The sequence below is a fragment of the Orbicella faveolata genome, unplaced genomic scaffold, assembly GCF_042242905.1.
Source record: "Orbicella faveolata isolate gen_17 unplaced genomic scaffold, um_ofav_v1 contig_26, whole genome shotgun sequence".
NCBI classification, from domain to species: Eukaryota; Metazoa; Cnidaria; class Anthozoa; order Scleractinia; family Merulinidae; genus Orbicella; species Orbicella faveolata.
This window is the reverse complement of record NW_028301554.1, coordinates 17885207-17904187: the sequence shown is the minus strand read 5'-3', so window position 1 is coordinate 17904187 and position 18981 is coordinate 17885207. Positions and strand designations below refer to the sequence as shown.

General features: G+C 41.0%; 1 protein-coding gene and 1 pseudogene across 2 annotated transcripts; one reads left to right on the top strand and one right to left on the bottom strand.

The window, feature by feature from the left end:
• Nucleotides 1-1895: 1895 nt before the first annotated feature.
• LOC110039981 (uncharacterized) lies at nt 1896-18493 on the bottom strand. 2 transcript variants are annotated; one of them, XM_089295399.1, is made up of 15 exons: nt 15800-18493; nt 15416-15529; nt 11977-13985; nt 11426-11566; nt 10197-10445; nt 9246-9602; nt 8948-9151; nt 8128-8212; nt 7414-7475; nt 6811-6945; nt 6454-6585; nt 6053-6210; nt 5532-5697; nt 3999-4040; nt 1896-2877 (listed from the first exon to the last, which is right to left on the bottom strand). In XM_089295399.1, exons 2-15 carry the CDS (start codon nt 15519-15521, stop codon nt 2875-2877), a joined length of 3849 nt encoding a protein of 1282 aa, XP_089151525.1. In that variant the 5' UTR covers nt 15522-15529; nt 15800-18493; the 3' UTR covers nt 1896-2874. The 2 variants fall into 2 exon arrangements, with proteins under 2 accessions (XP_089151525.1, XP_089151524.1); XM_089295398.1 differs by lacking the exon at nt 15800-18493 and having other exon boundaries at nt 15416-15763.
• On the top strand, nt 18098-18952 carry LOC149108398 (uncharacterized; annotated as a pseudogene).
• The last annotated feature ends 29 nt before the right edge of the window (nt 18953-18981 follow it).

Below are 18981 nucleotides of genomic sequence, written 5' to 3'. Positions count from 1 at the left end.
CTTACTCTAGGTATGATAAAGCAGCTGAATTTTCGCCGCAGTATTATGGAATGAGGTCCTCGCCTATGAAAATGATGGCACCTCAATTTGCTCCTGTTCCGCTGCGGTGGGATCCCCGTCCAAGTTCGAATTTCATGACGTTGATAATGTAGCGCGCGCGACTGTTGAAAGATCAACTTGAGTTATTTGAGCCGGTATAAACACTGGACGAATGTACCAAGGTTAAGTAACTTGACCTTAGTAACTGTTTACCTTGGTAAAAGCTCAAATGTAAACACAGCATAAGGAATATTTTTGTTGGTAACGTTTACCTGACTACTTCTAATTTGTTATAGCAACGTTGTAGTGAGGCTTGACTTCAATTCGAGCTCAGTGCGTTTCTCTCCATGGCAATAACTCGCCTAAGAATTGTTCATGTTTGCTTTACAGTCACCAATTCATTCATTATTTTTTTTTTTAACCTCACATAAGGTATTAACATAAAAACCGTGAGTGGTAAGGTTAAGTCTGCATACGAAACAAGTGGCCTATTAGGCCAGCGATTATCTCCGGTTTCTGTAGCATGGAGCTAAGCAACTAGGAGTATTTCTATTCCCCTCTGGATGGGATGCTAGCCCGAGGGGGGGGGGGGGTACTGCCATATACGGGCTATATAGGTATGTACCGCTGTGAAGGGTATGGTTTTCAAGCAGTTTACTCTAGCATAGGGTATATAAACCAGAGCGTTTGGGTCTAAAATAGGGTATCATTTTTCACGAAACTGACCAGTTGGTTGAAGATTTTATCTAAACTAAGGAAACCAGGAATTGCTACTCAAAAATATAAAAAAATGAAATCGGCAAGTTTAAATTTTTGTAACTCAGCCTCAACATCGTCGATAGATGACTACCATAAAACACTACTGGATATTATTAACTGTCAATAATCGGGATTCAGACGGAAATCGGTGGTTTTAATACTGGTTACTCTAGTACAGGGTAGCAAAATTCAGCTGAACTAGCTCTAGTATAGGCTAAGGGTTCCAGGGTCCTAGCGGCACATCCCAGAAATTCCTAAAGTATCCACCCCCCCCGAGGATGCTAGCCATCACAGGGGTACTCCCAGCATTAAATTCGCCAGTAACCATTCATAGACCTGGTTGGAGAGAGGCACTGTGAGAGTAAAGTGTCTTGCCCGAGAACACAACACAATGTCCCCGACCAGAGCTCGCAGCCGGACCACTCGATCCGAGCGATGCAAAATCAACAAGAGCTCTAACAACTGCTAATACTACTTAACAGTTAGACGACTTAGTTTGAATTTCTATCAACGACTCAGTTGACAGTTGACTTGGAGCTGATGGCAGTCGGGAATTTCATACAGGAATCTCATACTGCTTACAAGGATCGTTCTTATACCCTAGAGAAAATAGGAACACATTCTTTTCGCATTTTGAGTTAAGTTTAGGTAAAACTTCGAAGAACATCGACCGTAAATGGCACCAGAAATCATTCCTGGGTGCGTGGTTTATCCATAAGAGGAACTGACCGATTCCGAACCGAGTGACACAGAAGGGCTAGATCCATTCGAAGATCCATACCCAAGGCAAAAACGACATGTCAATGTTTTTTTGACAACTAGATCTACTTTCTATTTATTGGCAGCTTAAACTATAAAATGTTCAACTGTGAAAACTTGATAAGGGAATGCCTTAAAGTACAATTACACGACTGACAATTCCCCTAAGGGTACGGGAAACTTCCCCGGCACCACGAATCTCCCTCCCGCCCCCGCCCCCGATCACATTTGGCAATATAAGAGTTAATTTCTTAACGTATTTTTTTTGTGTCTTGATCATACTGATGGCAGCTCTTATCTATATGGACATGGAATCAATCTAAAAGGACCAAAACCTATTCATCTTATTCGACACTTTTTTGACTTTTATTGCCATTAAATTCAAAGTATGCATTATTGATAACACTCAATCAAACAATTTTACACGTCTCGTTATTGTAACATGCATGGCTTCAGCAAAATTAATCTTGTAATCTACTGTTTATACATGACTGCCATCTAGACTAAAATGTTCTTTCTAATTATTTTTCAGCTTTTTTTTATTGAAATAGCTTCATATTTTCATTTCTACAATTCCTTGAAGAACACATAAATTACGATTTACACTACGATTCCGGATTATCTAAAAGCTATCTAAACATCAGCAACACCATTCTTCATTTAATGGTCCGTATGGTTACACTTCTTGTAACCTGAAATCCACTTCTTTACCAGAAAGAAAAAAAATCTGGTCTAAAAAATCCATTCTAGTAAAAGAACAACCCTACACTGCATAAAATGCTTGTTGATGGTGCTGAGATTTTTATTTATCATTTGGGAATATATCCTACTTTAGCAAAGCGATAAATTGTGAAACTCATATCGCTCAAAATCGCCTCCGCCTGAACCATGAACACCTCTTGTGAAACTTTGAGACGGAATTGATCTAGCATAAAGAAAATATTTTTGAAGGTTTTGTCCACCTTACTTTCATAAGGTATGTCCTATCTGGATGTTATAGACACTTACTGCAAATGATCAAAGCTGTAACAAGAATTTACGAATCTGATTGGCTATCAGCAGACTGGATTTTGGTCGAATCGAAACACGACCGTGTACGTGTCATCGTACTGAGAATTAAAAAAAAAATCGGGCTCCATACGCTGTCGTCTGATTTTGTTAATCTCTCGTATGATTGAAGATCGAATTGGGCTCCACTCGGTCCTATTACTATAACAAATTGCACTCCACTTGTTCTTTTAACTAATTCCATCGCTATATATAAATAAAAATGTCCTGATGATAAATCGTTGCATCCAGGATCTCAAAGGCGTCTTATTACTGAAACAAAAACAAAAAAAGATAACAAGTAATAGGAAAGTTTCTGTCCCTTTCGTCTCTTTAGTAGTTTCCTGAACAAGACTTTAAGGAGGCAGCCGATGGAAAAGAGGCATATTTTGTCATAATTATTAGAATCATGGAAAAGAGTAAAGACGGTGAATAAACTTCCCTTGTTGAAAAAAAAAAAACAATTTGTACATTGATCCGTTTGTTTCCTGGTCTATATCAAGCTCAACTCAACGCTCAACGTTCTCCTTGACCAGCGGTCGACCATCAAGAGGTACCCTCTCCTGTACCGCTTGCACGAAAAAAAAACTGCTTCTTTAGCCATTGTTAGGTAAAGAAACTTGAATTTTCGTGATAATTACGACATTTTCATTTCTAAAAAATATAGCTACTGGAGCCAAAAGCTTTTAAACTTCTGCTTTTTTCCAAATCTGTTGAAATCCCCCGAGTTTTCTGGTACCGTGGAGCAAACAATTTTCAGTATCATGAATTTTTTTTTTTATTGCGCAGCCTCTGTATTTGTAAATCCACAACCGAATTGAGTACCCAACGCTCACACTCTCACATGATATGGTGTGTGCAAGTGAATATGTATGGATTATTGACCAAGTGTGAGGTCAAGATGGCTGGATATTGGCTAAGTTCTTTTCTTGCGTGTTTATGGACCTCGACTCCGTCTCGGTCCATAAACTCGCAAAAAAAAAGAAAAAAAAAAACGAGGCCAATGTCAAGCCATCTTGACCGAACAAGCTTGGTCAATAAAAGATTTATTATATGGCTTTCGGAAAAATTTTTCTTGCACGACACGGCGGGTAGTCCCGAGCGGGCAAGATAGCTCCATTTTGCCCGCTCGGGTAGCCAATCACAGCGCAGGATTTGATTCATCTTGCCCGCTCACTGAGCTAGCCATATAATATATTAAAGATCATGCATTTGAACTGCAGAGAAAGATATGAAGGCACGACTAATCATCGCAGTTATATACACAACTTAAGCAGTTGTAAAATTAAAGCCTGAAAAAAAAAAAAAAATTCAGGCCTGAACGGGATTCGAACCCATGATAGGGTGTAATTGGCCCTGACAACTACAACAGTAGCAAAGATGTTAAACATTACCTCAATAGATTCGTTGTAGTTCACCGTGTATTCATAGAGAGCCTGAAATGATACATCAGCAACAATAATATTTAGAACGTTTTATAAACAATTATTGGATGAGGTTTTTGCGATATCCAGACTAATCAAGGTCGAGGTAGGGGTTAAATGGAAGTCATGTTTTTGCTCCTTCACTAACGGCAAGCAACATAAAGCGCGCGAACTTGACATGATTACACTTAGAAATCATGCACGGCGGTCATACATGACATGATTACTCGTGACCTTGAGTGTGCTTGACATGATTATTGTATAATCTGCAGCTAGATGACGTCAAAGGCGCTGATTTCGAAACTTCACTGTACGCTTTCGACCAATCAGAAAAGAGATAATGAGTTCAATGTATAATAATCAGAAATATCGGGGCGAACTTTCCGCTATTTTCAAAATGGTGTTAACATGGTGTGACATTCGATGGTTGTAATTTACATCAGGAATATGAGGTCAACACGCAGTCTGTAATGGTACGATACGTGGTAAAAGACACGGAGGGGGTCACTTCCCAAAGGTGTATGGCGCGAACCTTGAAACCTGTACCCTATCTCAGACCAAAATCTGTAATTTTCCAAACCCTTTTTCAGACCTGAGCGAAATATCCATACCCCATTTCGGACCTCTAAAATTACTACAAGGCTTAATATGTGACCGCAGCTAACCCGAAATGGCTACCATTTGCGTAAACATTTGAGAAGGACTACAACTTTGCCAGTGTTCGTGCGAAAAGAAAAAAAAAATCCTTCTAAACAAAATACCCAATGCCAAGCCAGAGTGAAAAACACACCCTATAAGTATTTCAGACAAAAATGGGCAAAATCTATACACTTTTTCAGACCAAAACCGCTAAAACACCATACCCTTTGCAGGCTCGAAAACAACTTGAATTCCAGCTTGGCCTTTGGACAATCAGCTCTCAAATTTTGCTTGTCCTGGGCACGTCTTAGTTTATTTTTTTTCTTATTTAGTTGGCAGACGACTTGTCTGGGCCCATAACCGTTGGGCAAGTAAGACTGAAACGTTAGTTGCACAGCAGGAAAATCTGCTTATCCGGTCCGACCGGATGGCACTTTTTTCGAGCCTTGCTTTTGAGGCCACACACACCTATAGAGCCAATATAAGGGAGTACCACGTGTGATGCAAACCGTGCTTAAGAACGTCCTGATGGACTGCTGGTTAGGGAATTGGATTCTTAAACGAGAAAACCAGGATTGAGTCCTGACCGTAGTTGCCGTACATGATTAGGTCGCGGCTCAGGCACTACACTGTAGTTCATAGCACCTCTCTCCCCTTACGCATATTTAAAATGGGACGGTCCGGTGAAAGGTTGGAACAACCCAACAAACGACTGGGGTGGAGGGGGAGGGCATTTACCTGCTACGGACTAGCATCCCATACATGTTGCTAGCAATACCCCTTGTTATTTCATGTTGAGAAATCGTGAGTTACCGCAAACACAGATGAGCCAATGTGGCTCATGATCTGCCAATTATAACTTACCTGATAGATAAAGTTGTAGTGTTCCAAGGTACAAACAATGCCATGTCGGTCATGACGGAGATTCTTGGACAACTCAAACACATCAACAACTGATGTTTTACTTTCCTCGTGGCTTTTTATACCAATATCCACAGCGATATACACGCCACTGAAACCAAGACCATCACTGAAAGACGAGTGAACGTTGTTCTGTTTAGCGGTCAAATTCACTGAAAACTCTCTCATACTCGTTTTGAGCTTTCTCTAATTACTATGACTGAGGTAAAAATTCTTATAAGATTAAATTTGGAAATACAGTTAACAATAAAGATTAGCACCTCTACCATTGGTATAAATTAGTTTACTTTTCGCACAAATATTTTTTAACTTGAAAATGGTGCCAGGATGACACCGAAACGTCGTTGCTCAGTTTTTTCGCTAATCTTTATTGTGAGGTAAAAATGCGGAGGAAATTCAGAAAACTAGTTTAGGATTACATTTTGCTACGCTGGGCTGACATGAATTCAGTTTCCATTTCTAACCTGCAGTGTACAATGGTCGGAGCCTTGGTGTGGCCATGTTTCTTCCTCGCTTCCCTCGTGGCTGTCACGAAAGCAACAAACAGAGCCACGTTGGGCATGGCGCGCTCCTTCCACGACGTGAATCTCATGTGCGAGACTTCACGCGGGGAGGCTGCATTCTAAAATGCAAATAAAATAACAAGTTTCTAATTAAACTTTGCCAAAGTGAATATTACTCGATATTACAATTTTATGTGTTGATATCATGCGTGCTGATTGGCTGAACGACATGTTTAAACCTTACAAAGATGAGGCAGTATAACGCGTGCTATGAGTGGATGGCTAAATGTTTTGGGTAATTTCAATTGCTAAATATTTTTAAAATCACTTTAATTAGACCGCAAAAAATTGGTGTGCGTCACCTTTCCTTCGACGATGCTCAGAACAGTCAAAAGGTAGTCCGCTTTTTCTGTTATTTGTTTGACTGTAACATTGATGCCACCAAATTGCTTTGAGTTTCCTTGTCCTTTTGGCAGGTAATCCACGAATTCAGCCTTAAGGAGAAACAACAATTAACCGCACGAAAATAAATGTCTGTTTTCATTTTCCTGTGGCTTAGTCGTTAAGGAGAGTGGTCAAAGGTTTTTTCATATACTGGGAATTAAACAGACTTTTTTGGCGAGTAAGGGGAGGGGTTGGTTAGGGAACCCTATCGAGAATTTTCTAATGACACCTCTCTTGGCAGCCATTTCCTCTCCACCTATAACAGCCAGTCTTACCGGTTTTTCTTTTTCCTCATCGTTCACCATGACAACCGTATGCGCTTTTTGGTCCCAGACCATTCGCCAGAAATCCTCGGTGGTCGCATGCAGAGGATGCTGGGTAGCTATGTAGGATATCTGCCCTTTGTGGTCCTTAAAGGTGAAAGAGAGGCGTTCATGATCAACAAAGGGTAGTGCACGATGCTGAAGTAACCATGGTTTTATTTGCAATACTATCCCTCGCATTTACAATGCAAGTGTGGTCTCTACTTTTATGATATACATCGTTTGTTCGCATTTTATATACACTATACGATTTAGTTCAAAGTCTTAAAGGTAATGTCCTATCCTCAAAATTTAACAGATGTAATTAAAACTTGTAATAATTGGCACTCCCAGCTGCGTCACCGTTCAGTTTGGTGAAACATTTGCAGAAGTATCGTTCCGGGCATGGATACGATTCCCGTTATAGCTTTAGTTTTCTCTAGGCTAACTTTTCAACTTTGCGCTCTAGGAGCTTACTGAAATTTCATCTTTCATTTGAATGATTGGTAGATTGATTGATCGATTGATTGATTGATTGATTGATTGGCTGGTTGACTGATTGATTTATATCCTTACCCTGATCCAGTTTGCGTTGATGTAATCGGGAGAAGTGGATAACTTGACTCGAGTTCTGGGAGCTGCACAATAAAAAGTGGCAATGAAGATCAGTCGTACCCAAAACATAACCAAGAATTAACTGAAACGTGTATAGTGTTATCCAAGATAAAGCATAACATTATGGGTGTTATTCTATTTTTCGTCCCTAATCTTTTACGTTTGATTATTCTTAATATGTGTTTTATGCTATATAAATAAGAGTGAGTGGAACAGAAAAATAGAGGTGGCCAAAAGCCGTGAAAATTTCACAACACTCTCTCATTCCATTATTTTCGCATTCGACACAATTCTAAAATGAATAAATAATATAACAAACTTTATTAAGTTTGATCCTCGTTCAATCGTTGCCGGAAAATTTGACGCTGGGATCAATCCCGTTTCTTTAGTGTTTGCACCGTACTGTACAAGCTTGACGAAAATGACAACTCTGGTTGCACTGGCATGGGAAAACTTATTGTCTGTGCGCAACACGTCAAACCGCGTCCAACGCGAGGGTTAACACTGAAGGCGAGCGACGGAGTGACCGTTTCTATTATTCTAAGGAAACACAATCGAGGCTCCTTTTCAGATTACTGAGCTGTATAGACAAACCAGACAACTCGGAAAACGGGTTGTTTAAGATAATGGCCAATGTGCGACACATTTATTGTTATCAATGGAGGGCCCACTCACCTGGTAGAACATCCGGGAATCTGTTTTTACTGGCGGTTTCAGGTGGGTACTTGACCGCTTCATTAAGCACGTCCTTGTCTAGGTTCTACATTACAAGGCAAACATGGAACCCAAGCTTATCAATATCTTAATATCCCTAGCTGCTGCAGGCCATATGACCAAGACTTTTTTCAGATAAACGCCTCCTTCGATTTGTTATAGCTAAGATATTGGTGACGCCACCTGTTGTTATTAAGAGGGAGTCCACCAGAATCTCGACTAACAAGTGGAAGAAAACTTGGTACCAAGATTATTTCCATTACATTGGAAACTTCTGTGAAACTGTTCTAAATATCTTCTCAAAAGAGATCATCATTTCTAACAGCAAAAATTGTCGAAAACAAATATTGAAGTTCATATGAAACAATTGAAAGTACTGGTGAAATGAAACTGATGATGAAATTCTACCTGTGTTTGCAGAATTTCTCTGAACTTTGAAATTTTTTTCCTCGACTTCCCATAGAAAACTGTTTTTGGTGTTGTCTCAGGAAAATGCAAAAAGGACTGTAATACACTTAAAGTTATTCTAGTACAAGGTTTTTGTCTGCTAAAAATTGAAATTGAAATCGGATTTCGTCTTAATGTGCCAACAATAGAACTTTTGGCTGCTAAAACGAAGAGTTCTTTTGTTTCAGTCTCGAAATTTGGACAAAAACGTTTGTAAACATATCTTTCCTATAAAAGGTGTGATAAAATGTAACTAATCAATTGTTGTATAAGTAGATCAGTTAAGAGTTCTCTCTTCTTGAGAATCACTGGTAATGTTTTAATATATACTCACCTTGAATTCTCTCTCTTTTTTCGTTTCATTTTTGTTCCTAATCGCTAGCGCCACAATGCCCACAGTTCCTGTCTTATGAGTCAGCGGTACATCATCATCGATAGATGCGTAATAAACATTCGAACCTCTTCTTTCTCCGCTTTTCGGGCCAGCGTCGGCTTTGATGAGAGAGGCCCCTCTAGGCTTGGATCCACTGTTTGGGCTCTGAATAAAAATTTGTACGAGAAAAAGTGCTAAGTACTTGCTAGTGCGCATGGAACACATGGCTCAATTCTAAGGTTTCATTTAGTTTCCTCACCTCTCCACCTTTACCAGCTCGCGCGGAATTTACATCCGAGGACCCACTGTCTTTACTCTTGCTGTCTGCCCCTGGACTTCTGTCCCCGCTCCTGTCAATACCTCCGTTAGAGACAGGTGCAGTCATCGCGATATACCCTGCACTGTTATTGTTGTCGCTGGTTCCTCTGCTGTTATCCCCACTGCCTGCCTTGTTAAGGGAGGCATAGGTGTGTTCTCCAAGACCATCAGTCTTGTTTAGGGAGCCGTAGGCATTGTTAGATTCGTCAATAACTGCTTTGGGTTTTCTTGTTGGTGATTTGTCTCCTTGGTCCGAGCAGTTTCCTTTTCCGTCGGTGGTATTCTGTGTTGTTTCAGACTGAAAAAGATTTGGTGCACGTTTGTTTAGCATCATCTAAATAAAGGTCACTTATCTAAGATCACTCGGATTATGGTGCAGCAAAAGAACCGACGAATCCTTGCTCAGAGCGGTATCATTTGTTCCTTTGATGCACCAAGATTCGAGTGATCTTGGATCATTTATCCTGATCCAGATCATCTTAAAGGGGCTCAGTCACGGTTTGCGCATATTGAAATGTTTAGCCTCAATTTTTCAAATTCGTCGTTTGTAATCCGTGTCAATCTTCTCCATCCTCAGCCATCCTTGTTCCTTTATGATTTATCATTATGTCTTTGGTGTTTGTCTATCTTATTAAACTGTTATTTTCAGGTTTCCTACCATTTAAAGGTAATTTTGTATGTTGGCAAAATAACTCAAAATACCGTGACTGAGCCCCATTTAAAGGGCTCCACAGTTGTTTTCGCTAGTAAAGGTTTTTTACATAATGGGTGGTTGTTTTGAATGATTCTTTCTTTTTCTTTTTTTTTCACCTCTTAATTGTAAAAGTTAAGTTGACTGTGACCGCACATAGTATCATCTGCTTAAGCCATAGTTTGCTGCTCGCTTGTTTACCTTATCTATACTGTCAGATTCGTATCCATCATTCTTAAACCCGTCTTTTTCGCCATGCTCTCTCATGTTTTTCCCATCATCTTCCTCTGCTTTCTTTATGCCTTTTCCTATGCCGTTTTTCTGCTCGTTCTCTTGAGTTGCTCCTGACGCCGGGTCGTTACTATCAACATGAACTACATGTAGCACCTGAGGATGCTCTGTTCCGTATTTTCTCCTTCGTCTGCGCCGTCTCACACCGCAGCAAAACAACTGCAGTGGTAAACAATTTTTGAATCAGTTTTGACGGGTTTCGAAGTACTTTGAACTACGAACTTTAATTTTTTTTTTCTTTTCTTATATAGAGTTACAAGAATTGCTTGTCCCCCGCAACTAGAAGTAGCACCATGAATTTAATAAAAAAACCGCTAATTATTGAAGACAACAAAACACCATAACCTAAGATTAGTAGAATTTTACAAGTATGCTAATGCAAATGCTGCAATCTGATTTTCGGAGCTATCGTACGCTGTCATCCAGAAGTACAAATCTACTAGCGTTTTTTAAAGAATGCCGTTTTCGTATTGGCTACGCTTCTCACTACCTATTCTGTTGTTGATAGTGTGTAGCCTAGTAGTGTGCAACTGTTATTGAACTGGCGGCCGCTTCTTTGCGTTTTCGAAGTGTCTGTGAAGAGGATTTAGATAAAGTTCTGAACGACTAGTAGATATATACTAAGAGAATTAGATTATTCGTTCTCGATTTCTATGCTGGTTACGCGCTCGTCACCATCACACGATTGAAATCTCGAGTTCATAATTTAATTGTTAGCGTGTAGTGGAATAATCCACCTATGATCACAGCCTGAGCAGATGACAAGAGATCGCGACAGTGGCTCAGGTTTGATTATGCCAGTTCATTGATTTAGCTATCCCCTTTTCTGGAGACAAACAAGCGATTCCAGCCGTTCTGAGGTGTAGTTAACAATTGTGTGATCACTACTGGGACAGTTGGTTTTATTTGCTGCAATTCTGTGACAGTTCAAATGGTACGTTCGCGCAAGCGCGGGAAACGAGACTGGCGTGAGTCAAATTACGCCAAAATGATTAGCTGAGGAGACACCTTCTTTCCTATGATTGGCTGGACAGTAAACTAATCATACAGAGCTAAAGAGCTCAGCAAACTCAATAATAATGTCAAAAGTCACATGAAGATTTGAAATTCTAAAAGTATAACAAAGAAGTATAACTCACGCAGCAACATGCTAACAGCATGAGAAACAGGCCCACGGCTCCAGCAATGGCGAGGAGAATAATCAACCAGGAGGGCATCTTATTGTCAGTCTGTTTTTCGTAATTCGCAGCGTCGTTGCCAGCCAACTCTACTTGAACAACCTGGAAAAAACCGTAAGCAAAATAAAAATGAGAAAGTACTCACAAATGATTCATGCACACTTGTGGAGCATGATCTTAGCGCGCTTAATTTGTCCACCAAACATTTGTTACTCAACTAAATTTGGTAATTATTGGCGGTTCTTAAACAAACAGATAAACAGTTGAAATATGAATTTAAGGCAAGGCCTCACCCAAAATGGTGAGCTGTGAACTACCAGGGGTAAGCAAGCTGAAAGTTAGAGGATCGAGAGCAAACCGGCAAGATGAATGAACCATCAGCTAAGACAAGTAAATATTTACCCAGAAAGCTTAACGAATAGCGAAAAAGGTGACACGTTAGCCGTACTTGGTTGGCACGATTTAAATAAAAGCTGCTATCATTATCGAAGTATGAATGCCACAGGCGTTACCTTTTCCTGGAAGTCAGGCCCCAATTGTTTTGTGTTACCATTCTCAAAGAACATCTTAAAGAGTTCATAAACTTTTAAAGTCAGATCCTTGTGCACTTCTTTGGAGCCAGATTTAGAAACATAAAACCACACCACTGTCAGCTCGTCTTTTTTCCCAAGGTCCGCGCAGTTTCGCTCTACATTGATATAAACAATCCTGTCAGGGGACACCCTGGTGTCGTTACTGTCACGCACGTTCCATGCTATCCTCTCTTTCAGAGCATCCCTCTTGGAGCAAAACTCGCCCCAGGTTAGTCCGAGCTTCAGCTTGACGTACAACTCCGGCTCGATAGCCAGGGTTGGGAGAATGACTCTGGTTGTCGGTGGTGTCGTCGGTGTCGTTGTTTCTGGTGGATGAGTGGGTTCGGTAGCGTTTGAAGGTTCATCAGTGGTTTTTCCAGTACTGGATAAACTAGCTTCAGTTGTTGGCGGTCTTGTGGTCGAAGGTGAACTTGTGGGTTGCGGCGTGGCTGTGCTCGCGGTGGAAAGCGTGGGTGGTTTAGTGGGAGGCTTAGGCTTAGGACAGACGTAAGTCACCGACACGCCGCCGATTGTAGGGGACCACTGTCCCTTGGTATCGGGTTGTGTTGGTGTCTTGAGCGTTATTCTAATGCCCGCGTTGTAAATATTAATTAGCGTTTTACATTTATAAAATGGCCGAACGAACTGTCCAATGTCATCTTGTGCAGTCGGCTTCAAGTAAATGTAAGCAAAGCCTCGTAGAGTTGTAGAGTTCTGACATTTTATCATTTTGAGCTTGGTTTCCAAGTAAACTTCCTTGATCTTATTGGCTTTCATGCTCTCGTCTATAAACTGCCAGAAACCTTGGCTAAGATTCTTGTGGAGTGCCGGATTGTTCGAGTCACTCTCGCAGCTTGAAACGTACTGCACGAAGGTTACTTCGAATATCTTTCTTGTCAAAGACCTCGTATCGACTGTGACTCTGTTCTCTTTCCTAACAACTGTTACGTTTCCAAGTTTTGCCCTGTTAAGATCAGCAGCAAGGGGACTAAGTGCCAGTGAAAGAAACTCGGGCGTTGACGAAGCCATTCCAATCTCGATGATCGCAGTTTTACTGTCAGGCGTGGTGGCGTGTACATACCTAAAATTGTCTTCACTCTTAAATTCGCTTTCAACGAACTGCTCCAGTTGTTTCCTGGTTAGCGCCGCGTCGGCAGTCTCCGTCTGCAGTGTGACGTATACGTAAAACACTTTTTCTCCAGGAGTGTATGATTTCCAATCAGGGACCACTGTGAAGTTGCCAACCCGGCCGGCATCAACTTGACTTCTCAGGCGGCGCAACTCCTTATATGGACTAGACGCTGATGGACCACCTATCTGGACACGTGCTGTTACTATGGTGATGTTGCCTGCTGTAGAACAATCGATGCGCTGAATGTTAGCACCAAGAAATTCGGGATTGGCCGACATCTCACTGCTTAAGGCCCTCTCGAATTCTTCTTTCTGATCAAAGCCCTTGTCTGCGAAAGAGTCGTTACATGCTGATACGACCCTGAGAACAACTTCGAATAGAGTTCCAGAGTAGACTGTCGGATCAACAGAGAAACCGCCAAGCTGTCCATCTTTCATCTCTTCTGTAAGCTTGCTCTTCATGGCCTTTTCATTTGAACTTAACGTCGTTACATCCAGAACAGCAATTACACTTCCTGGTTTGAATTCTACAACTTCAACCGTCGCATCTCCAACCGTCTTGAGAGCATCCGAAACCGCCGTGGTTAGGTTCGTTGCCAAAGCAACAAACGTCGGACTCTGCTTGTCATAGAGATCTTCATGCCAGGTTGTCTGAGACAACTGAATGGAAATCTGAAAAGTCTGAGGTAGACTGGGGCTGGCAGTCGAGGAGGGCCAAACTGACGTCTGGGTGGGTGAGACGCCGCCACTTGGAGAAACCGCTGAGTAAGTTTGAAGGTTGACAGAGGACGCCAAGTTTGGCGTCGAGGCTGATGCTACTGTACAGAAAAGGGAAAACAAAACCTTGGTTAGCATGACCTCGCAAACTCGCATTGACGCAAGAGTGGTTTACTAATTGGCTAAACAAGCACCCACAGATCGGCTTAACTAATTAACTAAACAAACACGAGTTGATCGAAAGAATGCCCTCGGAGCGTGCATGCATATAAAAACCTTCAATTATTATTTTCATCGATATTGCGTAGTTTTACACTGATAGTTGCTTTTGATGCCCTAGAGAAGAAATAGCGATTCTTCGAACAAGTACACTAAGCCATTGCCGAAAGAAACGCCATCATTTCTGAACATTGTTGACTCGAGAAAGAGACAACCGCACCTGCCAATTGACGCCTGTTTACAACTTACTAAAACAGGTCTGACAACTTTAAAGGAGTCGAGAAACTGGATTGTTTAACAATTTCGCTAAAAGCAACTTAAAGTAAGCTTTTAAGCTTACTTTAAAATTAGGTCGTCAACTTGAGATGAGAAAAAGGTTGAAAAAATACAGTAAACATGGTCCTTAAGAAAAACGAAAAAGAGCAACAAACTTTAATTAGGAATAAAAAGATTTACCAGACAGAACGATTTCCAGAGGCAAACTACGTTTGTTGGTTTTCGGTTTCAGACTGCATTTAATAGTTCTCTCCGCAATCAGATCTTTACTTGAATATTGCCAGAATCGGCGATTGAAAACGTCGATCTTGAAATTAAGCTAACTTATTTCAGTGGTTAAACGCTTACCGAGCTTTAGTTGAACGAGAAGACCTCAGCGAAATTAGAATTGCAAGAAAAATTTCTAAGGGGTAAACAGAGACAATCATTGTGCAAAGTGGAATACATTTACAAACATCGAAACCGGCACTGGTAAATGATGTCGCATAGATACATTTCACATGTATCCAAAACACTGATACAAAACAAAGTAAATGGCTAAGAGCTAAGAAATTTAGTTTCACTTTCAATTTCATTTTCACTTTGTTACGTCCATCACTTGTTAAAACAACATATCATAATCGCCAATCAGTTCTTCTTAAGGTATTTGGCTAAAAGTTCTGTGAATGTTAGTCGATAATAAAGTCCGGGAGCAGGGAACCAGTTTATCTACTATGCACACAAGTGAATCTTAAAACGGTTTTTCTTTATTGCAGTCTCGCCTAAATCTAAGGATTAATCTTTTCAGTCGAAATTTTTTTCATTTTCCGAAAGACATACTTTTCAGAACAAGCCTGTGCGTGTAGGATTGTATCGTTTTAAAGCCACGTAACAGGACGATATTTGTTTGCATGTTACTATGGTGGGAGTGGTACTTTCGAACAAAACCGTTCGAACTCGATTAGTTAACCTCTCAAGTTTCAAATGTCTCGGTTACACTCTGCTGTATCTCCCGGAGTTAAAAAAAAAAAAAACACAAACAAAAGAAAAAACTTACGCTGTCCTTTGTATACAGCAAGAAAACTTGCGAGAAATGTGAAAAGGATCGCTTTTCCTTTAACTACATCAGGTGCATAACTCTGTAGTCTAGACCCTGGAGGCATCTTTTCCACTAAAAGCAGCAGAGATAAGAACATTTCAGTTAACTTACGAACAAGTCCTCAGTTAAGAACACTTTAAATCGCGATTGAACCAAATCTGCAATTTTCATATTGGTTACGTTTTGCTCTACAAACTGCCCAAAAGTGTCACGTAAACGCAATGAGAGCAATGCAAATTTTCAATCAACAACAAAAAAGGCTACATTAAATCGCTTCTTGTAAGCAGAAGCTTCATGGCTGCACTGACAACAACGTTAAATTTTCCATCATCTCGAGTTTACCTTAACTCTCTTACTTGTCCTTGTCTCTTCCTGTTAGAGGAGTGCTCTTTCTGAAGAACTGCTTTGACCTGTAGAAGTTTTCGTGTATGCACCGTATAAGACCTTTCAGTTACATCAGTAATTTATTTACCCCGGGCTATTGTCTGTTGACGTACTTATCAATCTCTGTAATGCCGGTAATAACTTTCGCTTTTGTTGCTTGATAGATGGCAAGCTTGTTAATTGAACGGCATTTGAACAATGGTTTATTGTGACGGTATTCGGCAACAAGCACTGGGGTACCCTTTTATTGTGTGATATAAAGTTGAACCTTTCCTATTTTCCCTTCATTGCACAACCGAACACACTCAAAGGTCACGAACCTTCGCTTACTACGCTCGCAGCCAGTTCTTTGTTCCGCGTCGGCAAAATATTAATTTATGTACCATTCGAGCGGTTTTAGAGCGGTTTTCAAATGAGTGGCGTAAAACCAAAACCAAACCAATTACAACTCAGCCAATCTCAAACCGTAGTAAAACCAAACCCAAAACCAAAGTAATTGCCTGATTACTTTCGACACTCAAATTAACTAATTAGAGAGTGAATAGTAATCAGGCAATTACTTTGATTTTAGTTTTGGTTTTACTGCGCTTTGAAATTGGTAGGCTCGATTCGCGCTAATTAGTTTGGTTTTGGTTTTACGACACAGTGACGACACTCATTTGAAAACCGCTTTATCACAAATTACATGTATCACGGAGGCCTCGATGTTCATCAGTTCATTTGGTCCCAGAGAAAAAAAAGAATTTATATTATCTTTACTTTAGACTACGTTGAGGTCGTTTTCTTTTTCCAAACGCGAGAGGCGAACAGAAAACGTTCCTGGCTGGGAGCAAAAAACAAAAACGACAAATAAATAAATAAAACGAACAAACAAAAAACAAAAGACAAAACAGAAAAAATCCTTATCACGAGAAAAATATTTCGCTAACCTCTCGCGCCTGGAAATAAAATGACTGGAACGCAGGCCAACTCTCCTCTTAAGGCCTGGGCAAACAGACACGCAAGTAAGCGCAAGCTGAAAACTCGCGACTCCGTTTGGCCAGGCCTTGCGTGCACTTGCGTTGACTTGCGATGACTCGCTAACTTTGGTCGAAAGCAAATTTGCACGCATGTCGACACAAGGTTTTCACCGTTTTATTTGGCCACCCAACCCAAGTCACGCAGGTTGAGTGACTCCATTCTTTATTGTAGCAGCCTATCAGCCAAGGAAATATAGGATTTTTTTTGCGACTTGCGTGTACTTGCGAGGAACTTGCGAGTCCGTTTGATCACTCAACGCAAGTTTCCATGCAAGTTCAACTTGCGGCTACTTGTGAGTAAGTCTGGCCAGGCCTTGCGTGCACTTCCGTTGACTTTCGATAACTTGCTAATTTTGGTCGAAAGCAAATTTGCACGCAAGTCGACGCAAGTTTTTCAGCGTTTTATTTGGCCACCCAACCCAAGTCACGCAAGTTGAGTGACGTCCACTCGTTGTTATAGCAACCTATCAGCCAATGAAATACGGGATATCGTTTTTTTGCGACTTACGTGTACAGGTTCAACTTGCGACTACTTGCAAGTCCGTTTGGCCAGGGCTTACTTCTGTCTCTTTAAGAGGTTCCATCGAGTAAGAGTTTATACTGAATCTCTTTATTTAAGCTAACTTCTAAACGAAGCGGTGTGGGGATGGAGTGTGGCCTTCCAGCCCTGGTATCTTACGGTACTAAGAACCCAAGGTGGATAAATTATATCCTAAAACAAGTCAACTATCTCGAATTAGTTATATAAGTGAGCTTTGTTAAAACCGCCCGGATTTGAAGCCAGTAGATGCGAGTACATTTGATCGTGTTAAAAAGGTCTTTCCAGATGCCACGAAAACCAAACGAAGGGCTGAAAGTGCTCGTGTCTCTCTTGGGCTACAGAAGAATATTGTTATACCTCCCAGCTCAAACACGTTTTCCGATTGGAGGAGAAAGTCTCACGTGTCATGGGTCAAAACTCACTAAATCCCTAGGGAGACAACAACTTGAACTTTCGACTCACGCGTGCTCAGGTCGTGCACCTTGAAACCGCGGAACTGGCCGAGTGCCAGCTGGGGCAATGCAAACAATTTTTTCGCAGTTTCTTCCATTTTTGAGTTGGTAGGTATAGCAAAACACTCAGTGACTGACCCTATGGAAAACAGTGAGTTTTGTTTTCCCTCCGCCTCGGGGAACATTGAGGATCTCGAGGAAACAAAACTCACTGTTTCCCTTGTTGCCAGTTATTAAGTGCTTGATGGTCCCCTTGTCGGAGATTCTTGTCCACCTGACAGAAGTTTTCCCCGGCCTCAAGAGTCCTCATGGGCCCGATGAGGATAAGTGAGTGTGACAGACGTTTTCCATCTTGGGTCCTTTTTTTACCCTCACCTACAGTCACCCCAAATGGTTAAAATCAAGTGCCACTGCAATGCACTAGTTGTCATTAGATTTGTTCCTTTACTACTGGTACGTAATGACTGGAACGTTTCGCAAGAAGTTGCTATTTTTAAAGATTGGTCCTTTAAACTTAGTTATGGGAAAGATATTTTCCGAACAGAATATAGACAACATTGTAACAATGCTTTCAAAGAAAGGTTAGCTGGATATTCTTTTTTTGTGTGTGTTTTCAAAAGTAGACATTTGTCAGGGATCCCCTGCTCAAATGTGGAAATCCTTCAGAGAAGTTCCGTAGGACTAGTAACTGAGAAATGGATCCTGGACAACATAGAGACGGCCGAGCTAAGGGTGAGGTCTCCAGAATGCAGCGTTATCTGTGCTCCCTACGTCCAAAAGTCCAAAACGGCTATGTTTTAAAGAGATCAACTAGGGCAGCTGCTAGGGAACAGAGTCATGTCCAGTTACTAAAAGAAAAAGAGAAGGAAACCAAAGACCTGATCGAAAAGCTCCATGACGAGAAGAAAAAACGTGTCAACTTGGAAAAGAGAGAGGTATTGCAAAATTGAATAAGAAATGAAAGAATGTGAAGAAACTGTCCACAGGGACTCTTCCTTTATTCTAAAATGTATTAAAAGAAGAGTTTCCTGAGGGAATGCGCATATTTTGGGAAGCGCAAGGTGGTGCTCTTCAAAATAAAGGCCCCGCAGGTCACTGATAGCAGCCCAAGCAAGTCTGAAATATGGC